This window comes from Mus caroli, unplaced genomic scaffold (genome assembly GCF_978045245.1).
Source record: "Mus caroli unplaced genomic scaffold, Mus_caroli_1 scaffold_9, whole genome shotgun sequence".
NCBI classification, from domain to species: domain Eukaryota; kingdom Metazoa; phylum Chordata; class Mammalia; order Rodentia; family Muridae; genus Mus; species Mus caroli.
Genome location: NW_028227264.1, coordinates 69600585 through 69618842, shown reverse-complemented (window position 1 = coordinate 69618842; position 18258 = coordinate 69600585). Strand labels below are relative to the sequence as shown.

At 47.1% G+C, this 18258-nt stretch overlaps 1 protein-coding gene across 1 annotated transcript; it reads left to right on the top strand.

The window, feature by feature from the left end:
* Positions 1-2326: 2326 nt before the first annotated feature.
* Positions 2327-17001, top strand: Cisd1 (CDGSH iron sulfur domain 1). The gene is made up of 3 exons (XM_021174374.3): positions 2327-2656; positions 11167-11372; positions 16369-17001. The coding sequence occupies exons 1-3, from the start codon at positions 2626-2628 to the stop codon at positions 16456-16458; spliced, it is 327 nt and encodes a 108-aa protein (XP_021030033.1). The 5' UTR covers positions 2327-2625; the 3' UTR covers positions 16459-17001.
* Positions 17002-18258: the final 1257 nt, after the last annotated feature.

Here is an 18258-nt window from a genome sequence, read left to right as displayed (position 1 = left end):
GCCTAGGAGACCCGCAGCAGAGCAACCCAGAGAGGTGACTGGTTAGGGGCAGACCTCCCACAACGTCCTGCCCTTTCAGATCAAAGAGACAGAAGCATCCTGACTGAAGATGTCTCTTCCCACACCTTCCAGTTGGCACCCTGCCCGACCACTACCTCAAAGTAGTCATGACAAGTTTATGTGTTAGACATTGACAGTCATCTTAATTCTTTTTTTTTCTAAGATTATTAATTGTGCTCAGGGAAGCCAAACGAGTGGGGTTTCTTGGAACTGGAGTAACGGGCATTATGGGCACACCGATGAGGACGCAGGGAATCAAACTTAGGTCCTATGCAAAAGATATATGGCTTTTAATCTCCTTTTTAAAAATTTTTAATAATGCTTTTTTTTTTTTTTTTTTTTTTTTTTTGGTTTTTCGAGACAGGGTTTCTCTGTATAGCCCGGGCTGTCCTGGAACTCACTTTGTAGACCAGGCTGGCCTCGAACTCAGAAATCCGCCTGCCTCTGCCTCCCGAGTGCTGGGATTAAAGGCGTGCGCCACCACGCCCGGCTAATAATGCTTTTTTAAAAAAAGATTTATTTATTTATTGTCTGTGAGTACTCAGTACACTGCCACTGTCTTCAGACACCAGAAGAGGGCATCGGATCCCTTTACAGATAGCTGTGAGCACTATGTGGTTTGCTGGGAATTAAACTCATGACCTCTGGAAGAGCAGGCAGTGTGCTCCTAACTGCTGAGCCATCTCTTCAGCCCCAAGGCTGAATCTCTTAAGTGCCAAACTCTGGTGGGAACAGAGCAACACAGTTCCTGCTCCTGGTACAGGGCCCTGGTATGAACCTCCAGATGTTGCTGAGCCCTTCGTGGAAAGTGTCCAGTGTCTTCTGTGGGCATAAGGCTTGTTTGTGTAATAAATAATGTACATGTTTTCACATCCCTTCAGGGAATGTCCTCTCTCTTAATGTTAATGACTCCATGATAATCTGAGACAGCATGAGTATTACAGGAGGCAAAGGTGTGGCTAATGTTTCAGCAAAATGGTAAACCCAGGACCTTCAGGATGCAATATGAATTATGAGGGGCTTCAGGAATCTAAAGGAGCAAAGACAGCTGCACTAATGAGCCAGCTTCTCAGAAAGATACAAAGGCAGGCAGATTCCTGAGTTCAAGTTCAGCCTGGGGCACAGCAAATCCAAGCCCAGGTAGAAATGGTCTTTTCGGGACAGGATCCCACCCAGCTAGCTTAGCAACAGTGTGTAACACAGCAGGAAGATCTCGGAATTCTTTTGCATTGTTAAAAAGAAAACATGTGCTTGCTGTTTCCTAAGAATCAAAGGGGTGGGTCAGGGGATGCTGATTCATAGGATCAAAGAGAACCTGGAATAAATAACTGAATTGAGGTGTAAATTTAAGAAAAAGAAAAAAACAGGACTTTTGGTCTGCATGAGATAAGCTAGCAGACAGCAATAACAGTTCTTTAGAATTTCCTTTAAGGAGAGCAGAGCTGTCTGGAGATCTCTGGAGAGCGAAAACAGCTCTTCAAGAATATTTTCTTAAATTTCTGACTTGGTTCGAAGATCCAATAATTTTTTGTAGCAGTTTTTCTGATAGCTTCTAGAAGTTTTACTAGCAGAGAAAGCTATCTCAATCAGAATTTGTAAAATAGCAAGAAAATCTGTCTACATCAGAGCAGAACACAGAGAGAGAAAGAGAGAGAGAGAGAAGGAGGGAAAGAGGGCGGGCAATTTGGAAAGCCATCTTAGCAGAACCAAGGCTTGGACCCAAGTCGTTTGTTTTCGCCGCTCCCAGGCACCCCTTCTCTCTGATCCCCTCTCCATGCAGAGGCTGGTCCTAGGCATCTAAGCCACTGCAGCCTTCTAAATCGTTTTTCTAAGTGGACAATCTACTTATGTTTATTTATTCATGGCAATGCTGGGAATTGAAGGCAGAGTGTTGTGCATGTTGGGCAAACACCGTACCGTTGTGAAAGCAGAGAGCCGCTGAGCTGCTTCGCTAGCCGAAGCAAGTTGTTTTTGTTTTTGTCTTTCTGGGACTTTTGGGGTGCATGAGTGGCAGGGTCAGAGGCTGAAGGGATGGAGGCCCAATGTGGCTAGAGGAAGCTCTAGACACAGCTCCATCGATGCCCGTGTGCCTGCACTGGCATCCTAAGGCAAAATCTGTCTTTGCGGGACCCACAGTGGAGCTGGCCAGATTTGCAGGACCCACAGCTGAGCTAGCCACACCTTGTGTTACTTATTACCAAAAGTCAAAGGATCGGCAGGCCATCGGCCGACAGTCCTGCAGGTACTTGTCCTGAGTTACCTGAAACGCTCTCAACTGGACGGACCGTAAAACCCTGCCTGGATAGGCTCGCCCGGGCGGCGCAGACGCAGTCACCGCCTTGGCGCCCAAGGCTATCCCGCGGTTGTCAAATCCTCACCGGTCTGCCGGGTTGGACCAGCTGCGCATGCGCGACTCTACCGGCGCGCCGGCACACGCGCTCCCAGCTTGCCGCGGCGCCTGCGCAGTGGCAGTGAGTGGGCCGGGAGGTCGCGTCTTACCCAAGTCTCTGCGGTCCCCAGCGCTCGCTCGCGCGGTCCTGCCACGGCCTTCCTGCTGCCCGCGCCATGGGCCTCAGCTCCAACTCCGCAGTGCGAGGTGAGCAGCCGCCCACGGCCGGTCCCCGCCACCCTTTTCCGGACTTTCACCTTGACCAGCACAAGGGCAGGCGCAGGCCTGCCGGGCGCTCGCTGGATGCTGGTGCGGGCCGGCATCCCGGCCCTGGACCACTTCCCGGGCCAGCCACGCTGTGAGCAACCAAGATAGCGGGGCGCAGTCCACCCCAAAACACTCCTGCGCTTCCTGAGACCCTGACACCGGGGACTGGTCACGTCGTAGGTGTTTTGCTTTTGCTGGCTTTGTAATTCTAGGTAAAGAAACCCAATCCGAGGTCTTCAATCTCCAAGTTTCTTTCGTACTTTGCATCCGGCCGCTGGTGACAGTGGTCTGAGAAACCACTGAAATTGGCCTTTTTTCCCTAGCGTTGAAAACAGAAGTTTGTAGAAATCTGACTAGAATTGAATTTGTGAAACTTGGCTAGTCTAAAGTCCCAGGTGATCAACTGTTAAAATTACCACAACCTGTGCGATATGCGTGACTGACTGCCCCGATATAAAAACGCCACACCCCAGGGTTTGGTTACTTCTAACCTTTAGTTGAGTAAAAGTAAAAAAAAATTAAATTACAGTGAGCCCCACTGATTCATTCAGCAAATAGGGATCGTCTATACTGCTCGGTTCTGTAACCATCCCTAACGTGACCAGTCCCCAACGTCAGGGTGTCAGGGGAGATGGGGGTTTGGGGGGTGAACCGTGCCTCTCTAGCCTGATTGCCCACAGAGTGACTGACTGGGGAAGTGGGACCTTAGTTTTGTAGTAGTTAGGTTGGTTCTATAAACTGGAAAGTTCTACTTAATATCGACGAAACTGACTGGGCAGATAGGGAGAACAACTTCTTTATTTTATTTTCTTAACATTTATTTGTGTGACTGTGCCTGTACCTAGTGCCATGGCTTGTGTGGAAGTGAATAGATAACTTGTAGGAGCGGATCCTCTCCCCTGGATAACTTGTAGGAGCGGATTCTCTTCCACCCTGCGAGTCCCGGGGATCAAACTCAGGTCATCCATCTTGACAGCAGGCACCTTTTCCCACTGAGCCATCACGTTAAAGCCCATGCAGATAGTTTTAAAATACTACAGACAAAAAGAGATGATTCTCTGCAAACTTTATTTTAAAGGATAGCCATTTGAGGACTCCTTTAAATGCATCCACTTTGGTGAACTTAAATTTTCTTTGTGGTTTTTAAAATCTTGTTTTGCTTGTCGTTTTGAAACATGATCTCTATAGCCCAAGCTAGCCTTGAAATCCTCTTGTATCAACCTCTGCAGTGCTGAACCTATATAGGCCTGCCATCACACCTGGAAAAACAGTGTTCTTAGTAATAAGACGGTTGCATAAAATCAAATGCTCACATGATTTGTGGTGCAGTTGTTTTAATTTTGTAGGAACACTTGTACGTGGGTGAGGTTGGGCAAAAAGATTGCAAAATGTGTTTTTTGTTTGAAATCTGGGCTCATATTTCGTAAGCAGACACTAGGTCCTGATTTAGATAATGAGCTATTAAAGACAAAAAAGGTGAACCCCAAGAACTAGTCACACTTTGCAGGCTAGTCTTTCCTGCAGCCAAAAGGTAAGGGTTTAATTTGCCTTAATATGTGGACACAGGGAAGCTCAAAAGTGACTTTTCTTTTTTTTTTTTTTAAGATTTATTTATTTATTATATGTAAGTACACTGTAGCTGTCCTCAGATACTCCAGAAGAGGGCATCAGATTTCGTTCTGGATGGTTGTGAACCACCATGTAGTTGCTGGGATTTGAACTCAGGACCTTTGGAAGAGCAGTCGGCGCTCTTAACCACTGAGCCATCTTGCCAGCCCTAAAAGTGACTTTTCATTAGTCTTTTATTATCTAAGGAATATGAAACTTCTTGGTGAAGCCCCCCAGTTGGTGTCAACTTGAAGTACTCACCTTTGTTGTGCTGGATAACTTTTTTTTTTTTTTTTGGTTTTCGAGACAGGGTTTCTCTGTGCCATCCTGGCTGTCCTAGAACTCACTCTGTAGACCAGGCTGGCCTCGAACTCAGAAATCCACCTGCCTCTGCCTCCCAAGTGCTGGGATTATAGGCATGCATAACCACTGCCCAGCAACTTTTTTTTTAATATGAAAAACATAGAGATCATTATGAATTTCATAGGGAGAGTCCCAAAGGTTTTACAAGTCTTTTCAACCAACCTCTTCCAACTCAGAGTTGGAATATAGAATGCCTTGCAAATACACCCTCCCCCCCAGCCCCCACTTTGCTTTTACAGATTTACTTACCTTTGTGTGTGTGGATGTTCTGCCTGCTTGTATGTTGGTGTGCCCTGTGCATGAAGTGCCCACCAAGACTAGAAGGGGGTGTCAGTCAGTAATCCTGGAACTGCTGTTAGACCTGGATGTGGAAGCAACCCATGCTCTTAAGTACGGAGCCCTCTCCCCAGCCCCTGCTATGTGCATTGTAATGTTTGCCTCTTGTGTCCTGTAAAACTGTTGTGGTTTGTTTATTTAGCTTTCTTACATAGAGCTTCATGCAGCCCGGGTCACTTTTCACTTGCTGCATAGCAGATGAATTCCCGATCCTCCTGCCCCTGCCTCTTGGATGCTGGAATTATAGGCGTGCAATATCACACCCATTTTACCTGAGGATTAAACTCAGTGCTTTGTGCCAGCAAAGCAAGCAATGTGCCAATTGAAACACACCCAAGACCCCCCCCCCCTCCCCGCCATTGCATTCCTATTGGTATTTAGTTGAAAGCTAAAGTATTGACTTACAGCCAGGTGTGGTTGCAAACACCTGCTATCCCAGCCCTCTGGAGGTTGAGGCTGGGGAATCAAGAGGCCAGCTTGGCTTATGTAACATGACTGTCTCAAGGAAAAAATATATTCTCTAAAGGGAGAATGAATGCCTGTGTTTCCAGAATTCTTTATATTGGGTGGGGGGTTGGGGAGGAGAGCCTGGGGTGCAGAAGGAAGGTGGTTAATAAGTGTCAGACCAGGGACTGGAGTTAGAGGCAATGCAGAAGAGACCCTCCCCATGGTCAGCACGGGCTGGTTTGGGCACGTACCAGTGAGCTCATGGTGGTTTCTGGGAAGTGGCCTTCACTTGTGCACGTATATAGTCTCATGATTCTTGCCCAATAGATGGCCTTTCTGAACTCTTAACACCTCTGCGCCTCCCAGAGTCAGCTGTCATCTCTTACCCTCCCATTTCCATAAGGCTTACTAAAGCCTCCTCCCCTGGACAGCATTATGGTGTTCTTCCCTGGAGCTCTTGACAAGGCTTGGGTTTTTGTTTTCAAATTGGTTTTGTTCGTTTATTTCTTTGAGACAACCCCAGAACTTTCTATGTAGAGTATGCCGGCCTCAAACTCACAGAGATCTGCCTCCCAGTGCTGGGTTAAAAATGTGAGCTGCCACACCTGACTGCTTGTTTTAAAACAAGCTCCAGTCTGTGCAGCCAGAAGTTAATCATAATTCACCTTCACCTCTAAAACCAAGAAGCCAGCTAAAGCAAATAAAATGTGCACGCACACACACACACACACACACACACACGCCAACAGAGGACAGCAGTCAACCTCATATTCCATTCTTCAGATACCATTCACCTTTTTTCTGAGTGACCAGAGTAGGGCTCACCTTTGAGGTTAGACTACTTGGCCTACCCAAGCCCAGAAGATCCTTTTGTCATCACACACACCAGTGCATATTACTGCGCTCAGCATTTTTCTATGGGTGCTGGCTTAGCTACTGGTTCCTCATGTTTCCGGGGCAAGCACTTTACCAACAGATACTTTTTCAACCCTCAAAACCAGTTTTTGTTTTGTTTTGTTTTGTTTTGAGACAAGATTTCTCTGTATAGCCCTGGCTGTCTTGGAACTCACTCTGTAGACCAGTCTGGCCTCGAACTCAGAAATCCGCCTGCCTCTGCCTCCCAAGTGCAACCAGTTCTTTTGTGTGTGCTTGTTTACGTCCACATTCCTGTGTGTGTGTGTGATGCACACGCCTTCCTTTACAACTCTCCTCTTTATTTATTGAGGCAGGGTCTTCCCTCACCCTGAGCACATTGATTCCATTGAGTCTAGGTAACCAGCTTGCTCTGGGGATCGCTGACTCTCCTTCCTAAGTGCCGGGTTACAGGCAGCCACCATGCCTACCCGGTTCTGCGGGTTCTGGGAATCCAGACCCCAGGGCTAGCGTTGCACATCAAGTGCTATATTCGTATTTGCTGCCTGCCTGCCCCCAAGGTTTTTGAGTGTGCGTATGTTCACGCATGCATGTGCCTGTGATGTGGAGAGAGGGGAGGCGTGCCTGCTGCCGAGCAGAGGTCCACAACAGCCTTGTGGAGTCTACTCTTCAGTCATGAAGAATTCAGGGCATCTGGCTTTCCCAGCAAGGGTCTTCACTCACTGAGCTACCCCACCAGCCTCTTAGATAGAAATTCCTGTTTAATGAATTACTCATTTTGTATGAGTTTAGGGGATGTGGGTCACACCACCTAGGTGGAGGTCAGAGGACAACTTATGGGCGTTACTCTCTCCTCCCACGCACGCACGGTGTGGGTCAGGGATCAAACTCAGGTAGGCAAACTTGGCAGCAGGCACCTGGTATCTGCTGAGCCGTCTCTCCAGCCCTAAGCCCGAGTGTCTCAATGGCTACCTTGCCCTGCCTTCTCTTGTAGCATTTTCTTACCTGGCCTTGTCCACAGGTTGTAAGGAAGATGTGTTAGTGTGTGCTTTCTTGTCTGTCCCAAACCCTGATCATCGCAGACCTATCACCAATGCTGGCCAGCCTGTTCATACTTTTTTTTATATCCTTGTTTTCTTCAGACGCCTTTTATACTTTTCCAGTTCATTGTATCACAGTATATTCATTCAGTAAGTTTTTTTGAGTCTTGGAAAGTTCTTTAGTGGATTTTTTTTTTTTTTTTCTGAGAAAAAAATATACAGGTCCCGGCAAGAAACTAGTAAGCAGGTAATGAGGCGGGGGATTTGGGGCTGCAGCCGGAATAAGCTGTTGTCTGTGGAGGATGGTTTCTGGATGGGGAAGAGTAACCCAGTGCATCCCTGGGGGAGCCCGGGGTACCTGAGGTACCCCTTGCTGGTGCTGTTTGTTTTCTGAGTCTGAGAAAGTAAATGTTCCATAAGTCTAGAAGGAGCTGTTTGGTGTAGGAGCATCAGGGCCATAAAAAGACAGGTGAAAATGAAGGTGAACTAGTCACCCGTCCCTTCATGTCGCTCCCTCAACAGATAGTGCCCCTCCCCCTCTCCTGACCCAGGCACATTCCGGTTCTGTGGCAGTTGGTGGTAATGGGTAGGTGAAGGCCCCTTGGGCAGAAACTAACTAGTGAAGGGTGGGTGAGGTTTCTAAGTCAAAGCAAAGTAACCCTCACAATAAAGCAGACCCGAGGGATCAGTTATCAAGAGAGCTGTGGGCTCAGGAGCATGCCCAAGAGAAAGCAGAGGCGGGTGAGGCGGCATGAGGAAGCACCAGGCTCTAAGCTTCCTTTAATGGTGTTATGTAGAAGAAAACACGTTTGATGGATCTACATGAAAAGCCCGCCCTTGAGAGCTGTGTATAGCGAAGGAAAGAAGAGAGCTCTGGAGCAGGCAGGAAAGGGAGTCCCTGTTCTGACCCAGTCCGGAAGGTACCAACAGAGGAGCTAATAACTGAGCCTCGCAGGCAGGACCCTCTCTTGCCTCTGACAGTTGAATTTAAGACTAACCCTGTTCCTTGAGAGTTCAGACCTGAAGAGGCTGGACCGGACAGGGAGCTTCTGATGGTAGCTGCGGGACTCCAGGCTAACAGGGTGTTTCGAATCCCATGAAACAGACCTCTGCCACACTGAATGCTCCCAGCCTAGGCGTTTGCTCTCTGGTTCTCTCTCCTACGGACTGGCTTTTGAATCTTTTTTTATTAATCTCTTTTTCCCTTTTTTATGTTTGTCCTGGAGTAGCCAGGGGTGTTTGCCACTTTTTGTCTGAAAAAAAGCCAATTGAGGCTGTAGCAATGGAGTGATAAAATAGAAACATTTTTTTTTTCCTTCTGGAAACTAGCAATTTGTCCCTGATAAGATTAGAAAATTAGAGTTTGGGAAGAGGGAAGAATAGAACACACACACACACACACACACACACACACACCCCAAAACCTTCTGTAGCTCTGTTAGGCTAAAGCAGACACTTGGAACTGATCCAGTTCTGTTTCTTTAGCACACTGGCAGTGCTGGGACGCTGTCAGGGTGGCCGGTGCCCTGGCCAGATGTTTGGTTACAGAGCCTGTGTGTGTATCCAGGGTGTGTGTCTGCTGTGTCTCCCGTGGTATGACTGCTTTTCTGTGTCATTTCCTCTGTTGTTTCTTCCCTGGTCAAAAAAATCTGGAGAAGGTAAAAGTTGATTTGGGATTTGTTTTATGATGTCATCCTGTATATTAAATATGGTAATATGAGAAGAGAAAATGGATTTAATACCTTAAAGCAAATTAATGCCAGCCACTTGTTCTATGAATCTCAGGACATTTGAAGTTTGTAGGGATCATTAAAATAAATAGAGCTTTTTTCAGGAGGCGGAGGCTGGGCTCCATTCCAGAAAATGGGCACCAGGGGTGGGGTAATTAATAATTTACCTGCAAAAATAAGTTCCTGCAAAAAAAAAAAATTCAAGGAACCGTATTATCTTAATTTAGAAGAGGAGTTGTTGCTACTCTTTGAGCTTGCATTACGCTGTCAGCAGACGCTGTGAAATTGAGGGTCCATTCTAAATTGCCAGTGACTTCCCATTGGACCTAGCTGCTTCCTGCATTACTTCTAAAAGGAAGGCTAGAAGTCAGATCACAGTAAATTACAGCTGATCGTGAACATTGACTTCAAGATTAATTTACACAAAATGCATAGGTACAAACTATTCCAATGGGCTGGGGATACTGTATACAGGCAAAGCGTTTGTCTAACATACTCGAGTCCTTGGGTCAGTTCCCAGGACTATAAAAAGAGAGATATTCCTGTTGAGGTGAAAGGTTTGAAGCTGTCAGGTGACTCCCGGTCACATGGCACGGAGAACAACAAAACACTAGTTAGTGTTCAGTCTAGGTGTCATAGCTCGAAGAAATGGAAATGACCTAGGATGGGAAACAATCTAAATTTCTTTGGGGAGAAAGATACTCCTGTGGTTGCAAATAGAGTCTGTGGTCCTTAGAGTGTGCACTGGCTAGGAGCCATAAGATGAAAGGGGTTAGCATGGGCTCGGAGCTATTAGGACTGAGCTCGCTCCAGTTTGGGTTTGTGTAGGCACCATTAGATCCATCCCACCTGTGAGGAGTTTGACTCGTGAACCTATGGACGCATCCTGGGGTCCTCTAAAGCCTTGGGAATTAGGTTTGGCCATAAAACGTGGTTTTGTACCTATCTCCCCAGGGGTTTTATTTGATAGTCTGGGAACTTATTTCAGACACTGAAGAGGTGACTGAGGAAGTGCTAGAAAGCAGGCCAGTGTGTTTATCCAGACAAGTCTCCAAGGCTGAGGCCAGCCAGATAACAGACCTTGGCTTCTGCCTGGAACCAGGGTGGTCGCTAAGCACCTGGCTTTCTCAGGAGTCTTTGGATGCAGAAGGAGTAAATGTATGGCCTGTTAGTCCAACCATTTCTTATTCTCATCAGACAATTGAATAGTAATGTTCTGCTTAAAAAGAAGTCTTAGGAAACCTAGAAAGAGATAGAAATATGGAATTTATTGAATATTTCATGTGCGGCTATTGTTGCCAACTTTAAATTGTAGAGAAAAGGCAATTTGCAAATTCATCATGGACTTCAGACCTAAGACCAGCCCTGCCAGGCACATCGGGGATGCTCGGGGATGGGGAGGTTACAGATCTTCTTTGTCTTGTCTAGATCTGGTCCTCTTTGTGCATTTCAAAGCCACTGAAGGATTTTGCTCTTTAAATAAACACACTTTGCTCATGGTATCACTTCTTTTGTTTTGTTTTATGGCATCACTTCTTGATCTTTCTGTTTTCTTTATAACCTCAGTCTTATTTTTCACATTTTGTTTCCTTCTTTAAGCAATCGGCCCTTGCAGGTGCACATGCTGCTGAAAACATTGATGAACACATGAGATTCATCAAAGATTACCAAGCTTTGCTGTCCCTTTTCTGTCTTAGGGAAGGGAAAATAATCTTTGGGTTTTCCCTTTTTTATATTAACTTAGGTGTCTACTCAGTAGTTTAAAAAAAAAATTGGTAAGAGTTGTGGAAACCCACTGTGTTGGGTTTATTAACACTGAAAATCTTAATCAAGATGGCTTAACAGGCAAAGGTGCTTGCCCCAAGGTTGAAAACCTGAGTTAGATTTCCAGGACCCATGTGAGGCAGGAGAGAACCAACTCCCTGAAGCTGCCTTCTGCCCTCTGCATGTGCGTTGTGAGCACACACAAGCTACACATAAGTAAGACTAGTGATGTAAGCATTGCAGGCTTGTCAGGTTTCACGAGCTGTCCTGTCTCCCTTGCCTCTTGCAGTTGAGTGGATCGCGGCCGTTACCTTTGCTGCTGGCACAGCCGCTCTCGGTTACCTGGCTTACAAGAAGTTCTACGCTAAAGAGAATCGCACCAAAGCTATGGTGAATCTTCAGATCCAGAAAGACAACCCGAAGGTGGTGCATGCCTTCGACATGGAGGATCTGGGGGATAAGGCCGTGTACTGCCGATGCTGGAGGTCTAAAAAGGTAAGCGCTGCCGTGCCAGTGTGACACTAGGAATGGCTGGTGGAAAAACCCTCTCCCTTCTTGTGGAGTCTGTTCCTCCCCGGGTCTCACATCCCGCTTTCTATTTGTTTGAGACAAGGCCTTGCCAGATAGCTCAGGCTGGCCTTAGACTTGCCATCTTGCTGCCTCTGCTGGGATTGCCAGCTCTACCAGCACACACAGCTCTTCATACTCGTGTGGATTATGTTTTCTAAAATGTACAGCAGCCATGAAGTGAAATCGCATCATACCCTCACCGAATTAAGCTGAGTAACCATCTTCTTATTCTTTGACTGAGTCTTGGGATTTCTTTCCCGAGGGGATCTCAGGAGGAAAGGCTGCCGCCTGGGCACAGTGAGAAACAGACTAAGCAGAGTGTGGGTGAGAGACAGGATCTTGCCCTGCAGCCTGGGAGCCTACAGAGGGTCACTCTTTAGCCAGGCTGGCCTTGCACTGGTGCCAACCTTCCTGCTTCGGCTCCCGAGTGTGGATTGTAGGTGTGCAGCACCTCACCTGACTCACACTTCTACCGCTAAGTATCTTGGTATTCTTGTAACTGCAGTTCCTGTAACTAAATACCTGGCAGAATTGAAGAGTCACCTGTGACACCTGCAGGCTCTAGATGGGGACACCGGGACCCTCTTTCTAACCATGTTAACAGGGTGATGCTCTGGGTGATCTCAGAATGTCAGGTGTCCTGAGAGACCCAGTGCTGACACGGAGTGTGCTGCTGTTCACACTTTTTTTTTTTCGAGACAGGGTTTCTCTGTGTAGCCCTGGCTGTCCTGGAACTCACTCTGTAGACCAGGCTGGCCTCGAACTCAGAAATCCGCCTGCCTCTGCCTCCCAAGTGCTGGGATTAAAGGTGTGTGCCACCATCGCCTGGCTGCTGTTCACACTTATGGAGAACAGATTTCCAAAGCTTAAGGGGCCAGGGCATGGGAGCTGGGAATACAAGCAGTGGCTTACCAGAAGCCATGAGTCTGGGCTTTTGGTCTAAAGAGAGAAAGAAAGATTTTCATTAAGTCCCATTTTCTGAAATCACAGTATGATGGAGACGCGGAATGCTGTCATGGATCATGGGTCATAAACATGGAAAAGGCTCTCGCATACCTAGTAGGAGATGTATTTAGAACAGTATTTAATTATTTTTTAATTTTAAACATATTAATAATTGTGTGTGTATGTCTGTGTGTCTGTATGGGTATTCATGTGAGTGCAGGTGCCCATGGAGACCAGAAGTGTGTGCGTGTGTGTGTGCGTGCGTGTGTGTGTGCGTGTGTGTGTGTGTGTGTGTGTGTGGTTCACCTGAGCACAAGTGCCTGCAGAGGCCAGAGGCATCACATTCCCTGGAGCTTGAGTTTTAGAAGATGCCTAACATGTGCTGGGAGTTGGATTCCAACTCAGCTCTTCTACAGGAGCAGTGCACACACACTCCCCGGCTGAGCCCTCTCTGCAGCCCTGTGGGCAAGGAGGGAAGGTCCACAGTTTAGGTTTTAGTTAGCATGCTGAGAAATGGGCTTCTGTGCATGCCATGAGTCTGTGTCGTCATACTCTGTTGTTTGCTGCCCCTCACTGTCCTCCGTAACCTCTTCCTGGTCCCCTTCCTAAGCCCTAGGAGTTCCCCTTTCAGCTTTATCATCGTGTGGATTCTAGCATCCTCTCCTGCTCGACTCCTCCCTCCCTTCATTCCCATCCTAGTTCCTAGGCAGTCTATTTCAGGAAGCATGTCTAGTAGCTTCGTGCTGTGTGGTCCAGTCAAACAGCTTAGCAGATGTCACTGTCCCACAGCGGCCTGAGGAAGATGTGGAATGTGAACCCTAGGTTCCTGAAGGCACTAGGACATAATCTCTCAGTGTTCTGTAGACTTGACTTGCTGTAAACGGTAAAAGCTTTAAAAGCCTACGGTAGGCACCATTCTTGCTGCTCGCTAAAGCATAGGAAGTAAAGATGCTGAGTCTCCCGCAGTCACAGGCTCTGTAGCTAGGGACAGTAAGTGTAAATTCCATAAGTGCTCGTTGCGTGAGTGCTCGCATGCTAATGTGCAAGCATCAGTGTCCCTGGAGCCCAGTGTGCAGTTCTGGTATATGGCTTTGGTATATGGGAGTGCTTATGCCATGGGCTAAAGTTTCCGAGAGGTAGACTGCGTCTGGGAAAATGGGAGACACATGCACAAGCGTCTGCAAGTCCTAGGAACGCTTTCTCCAAGTGTGCAAGCAAGCAGTCGTGAGGAAGCAGGTGGGTGAGGACGCAGGCCCGCCAGGGATGAGTCCGTGAGGAGAATCAGGATGAGAGCTTTGTCTTACTTATTTGGGCTGCAGGTCTTTCAGACGTTATGACGCATTAGAATGCTGGCTGTGGAAGTGGAGAGAAATGAACAGGACCAGTGGAAAACAGTGACTTCTTTAAAGACTTATTTTTATTCATTTTAATTTTATGTATGTATGAGTATTGGTGCCCCGGGAGCTAGAGTCCCACGCAGTTGCGAGCTGCCTGATGTGGATACCGAGAACCAAACTCAGGTGGTCAGGGAGAGCAGCACACACTTACTTAAGGCTGACATCTCCCCAGCCCTGACAGTGACGAATCGGGGAGACTAGGGCGGAAACCACAGGATCTAAGCGTGTGGTCTAAAGGGAGCCACGCCTTCAACAGAAACAAGCAACTCTGGTTGGAAAGCTGATGTTTCTGCAGCGTTGCTGGGGAGTTGCGTTGTAAGTGGGATTGAGGTGACAGTTGAGTGGAGGAGATGTGCAGCAGCAGTGGCCCTGGCGTAGGGACACAATGGCACCAGAAGACAGCAGAACTGGTGAGTCAAGGCGGACGGACCTGATAAGAATCAGAGATGTAATCTCAAAGAATGTTCTGCACTTGGACAGCGCAGAGTCAGGAGAGAGGACAGGCCTGGGGGAGAAGGAGAGAGAGAGGGAAGGGGAGGGACTGGGCTTTGGTGCCGAGCCGTTCTAGCCAGGTGAGTGGGTGGTGATGGAGAGACACCCTTGGGTTAAGTAATTAGCAGCTGACCTTTTGCTGCCATTTCAACAGAATAATTAAAACTCTGCATCCAAGTCGGTGAAAGCCTGTGTTACCGAAAAACAAATGCCACAAGTCTGAGCTTCTGTCAGTGAGAGGAGGCAGGGAAATGGGTCGCAGAGATGGGAGGGAGGAAACAGCCTTGCATTGGCTTGTCCCATAAGGTAAATGTGGTTGGAGTTGAGATCTCAGCATCTGAGGAGGAATCAAGAATAGGCACAAGACAGTGCTCTAAATGCCCATTAAACTGTGTGAGTGGTCCAACAGCCTGCCCCAGGCATACTCCTCAGCTTCACACTTAAGACCAGGAATGCCACGCCATTTCCAGTGTCATGTGGGCTGCTTACTGTGTGTAGCTCCAGTTCTAGGATCTGACGCCCTCTTCTGGCCTTCATCGACACTGCACATACATGGTGCACTGACATGCACGGAGACAAAGTAGGCATGCACATAAAATAAAACTTTTTTTAAAGCACTAGTTATTTATTTTATGTATGTTAGTACACTGTAGCTGTCTTCAGACACATCAGAAGAGGGCATCAGATGCCCATTGCAGATGGTTATGAACCACCATGTGGTTGCTGGGAACTGAACTCCTGGGAATTGGACCTCTGGAAGAGCAGTCAATGCTTTTAACCGCTGAGCCATCTCTCCAGCCCTAAAACTATTTTCTTTTTTCCTTTTTTTCTTTTTCTTTTTCTAGACAGGGTTTCTCTGTGTAACTGGCTGTCCTGGAACTCACTCTGTAGACCAGGCTGGCCTCAAACTCAGAAATCCGCCTGCCTCTGCCTCCCAAGTGCTAGGATTAAAGGTGTGCACCACCACTGCCCAGCCTAAAACTATTTTTAAAGAAAGCCTGCCCCGACTCAGGGGCTCCCTGATTCGTTTTACTAGCACAGCAAAAGCAAGCCTGTGTCCTGCAGAAGTTGCTCTGGAAAACACTGGCATAAATTAGCTTGTCCCTCTTTCCCACCAATGTCTTGTGCCTATGATGTGGGATTTGTAAAAGTGAATGAACATTAGAAATCATATTTCCAAAGGGAAATGTCTCTGTGAACCACGTTAAAGGGGAATACCAGGTGTGGGGGCAAGCAAGGTGATTTTTCTTTTTCTTTTTTGAAACAGGATTTTTTCATTCAGCCTAGGCTGGCCTTTAACTTTTTTCGTTTTTCTTCTTTTCTTTCTGGGTTTTTTTTTTTTTTTTTACTTATTCACTTTATATCCTCATATGTAACAGATGTGCAGCTTGACCTTCATGTGAGTTCTGAACAACTGGAATGGAGGCTATCCCAAACACTGGGGCATTTAATGCTTGAGTCTCCTGCCTCTGCCTCTCAGGTGTACCTGACTACAAATTGATTTTAATATGATAAACTTGAACTCTTGCAACTAGAGCCATGGGCATAATTGTAGGTAGAGTGCCTGCCCAGGATGCACATAACCTGGGATTCAATCCTCAGCATACTTCTATTTGTTACTATTATTGTTACTGTTGTTACCATTATCAATAGGCAGAGATCACTAGAACTATAGCCAGTTAGGGGTCACACCAAAGCCTTAGCCTGCATCACCAGACATCAAAGGGAAGTTGTTTTTTTTTTTTTTTTTTTGGTTTTTTTGAGACAGGGTTTCTCTGTGTAGCTCTGGCTGTCCTGGAACTCACTCTGTAGACCAGGCTGGCCTCGAACTCAGAAATCCGCCTGCCTCTGCCTCCCGAGTGCTGGGATTAAAGGCATGCGCCACCACGCCCGGCCAGAGGGAAGTTTGAATAGCAGTGGGTATTTTCCTCCTGACTGTTTCTTCCTCCTGCTCAGTGAAGTACGTGTGCTAGCCAAGAGAAATACAGGCTCTGATGTGTGGGAATCAGGTGTCACTACCCATCTGCCAAGCACAGATCGATGTGGGGATCAGACATTTCATGGTCTCTCTCTCTCTCTCTTCCTAGTTCCCCTTCTGCGATGGGGCTCACATAAAGCACAACGAAGAGACTGGAGACAACGTGGGACCTCTGATCATCAAGAAAAAGGAAACCTAATGGACAGTTGCGAGGCTGCACCCAGCGTGTTGTGATGTCACCTGCTGATTTACGTAGAATGGCACCCAACCCACCGTCTGATTGGCCTCCCCGGTTCTAGATGTGGTTGGTCCCTGCAAATCACAGCTCTCATATCCATGGCATCGGCCTTGCTACTGAAACATTGTGGTGCACATTTGTTGAAAGAAGAAGAAAGGCTAAACCAACCTCGTGCTATGTGGGTTATTTTGGTCTTGTAAGGATCCGTTCCTTTAAAATAATGGTCTTAGAATATAGTTGTATCTTGAGGTTAAAGTATTAAATTATTCCAAAATCATGTACATGTACATTGTACTTGTCAGTTTAAGGGAAAATCTTTTCTTATTGGTTCGTTAACTTGGAAAGTAATGGGGTGTGATGAAATTGAGTTGATTTACACCATGGAAGAACCCCGCTGTGACCCTGACTCCTCCTGGTTGAGCTGGTGGCATGGATACAGTTTGTGTGCTTTAATGTTGTTCTCCTTAAACTTGCCCAGGTCACCAATAAAGGGGCAGCAACTTCCTTGTGTTCATCTCTGTGGATATGTAATGGATCCACTATAGAAACCGCTAGCAGAAATCTAAGCCACAGGGATGTGGGTTAGGTAGTCAGGAAGAATGTTGGGGCAATGGCTCTGGATTGAGTGCCCACATAAAAGCCAGGCAGTCATGGTAACTTGCCTGTAATCCGAGCACTTGGGAGGCAGAGGGGGAAGGATCACCAGAGCAAGATGACCACACCAGCCATAATTAGTGAAGTCTCTTCAACAAGAGACTCCGCCTCAATAAATAAAGTGAAGAGCTATACAGGAAGACACTGTCCCCAACCTTGGGCCTCCACTTGTGCACACACATGCACCGAGCACTTGTGAGTGTGATTTTGCACACGAAGTGTTCTAGAGCACCAGCCCAAGAGCAGAGGGCATCAGACTGATGCCATCGATGAGGCTTAGACACCCACGGTCAAGTATACTGATCTCAGAGTCCCACAGCCTCGCTGAGAGTGACAAGTTTCCATCAGAAGCCTAGGGAGCTTTTATTTCCCACTGAGTGCATGGCTTAAGCTAGCAAAGACACTGTCTTTGACGATAAATCAGGCCCCATCTTTTTTCCCACTGTACAGTCTTTGTCTTACTAAGGCTTGAAGGCATGTGTTAACTAATAAGCAATGGCTGCCCTTCTGCCTGAGCACTGGAGGCTCCAAGTATCTTCCTCATTTGACCACCTGAGCTTCGGGTGAGCAGTGTGCTGTCTTCTCTATTCCATTCACTGACCTCAAGCAAAGCCACTTGGCTTCTCAGCCTTTTCTTTTAAGCATGTGAATGTCGTGTGTTATATGGGACGTGTGGTCACACGTGGGTGCCAGTGGTCTCATCGATTTGGCTGTGGCCACGCTTTAGATGCGGTAATTCCTGATGCATCTAGCTTTTACAGGGGTTTGGAGGGCCCAGTCCTCATGCAAACACAGCAGGTATTTAACCACTAAGCCATGTTCCCAGCCCGTTTTTCAGTCTTTAAATCAACAAATTGAACCAACTGGCCCTGCCAGGGTTTGTCTCCAAATTTCAGACCAACATAAATTCGGTGGCTGCCCAGGAAGGGGAAACTGGCAAGTTGGACTTTTTCTGCATCAAGATCTTGAGTTCACCTAGAGTTTCCAGTGTGAGGAGCCATGTTTCGAGACAGTGACATCTATCCAACAGATGGCCATGTCTACACCCCATAACTGAATATCACAATTTGTGATACAACTTATGAGATAGGCTTTTAACTATGACAC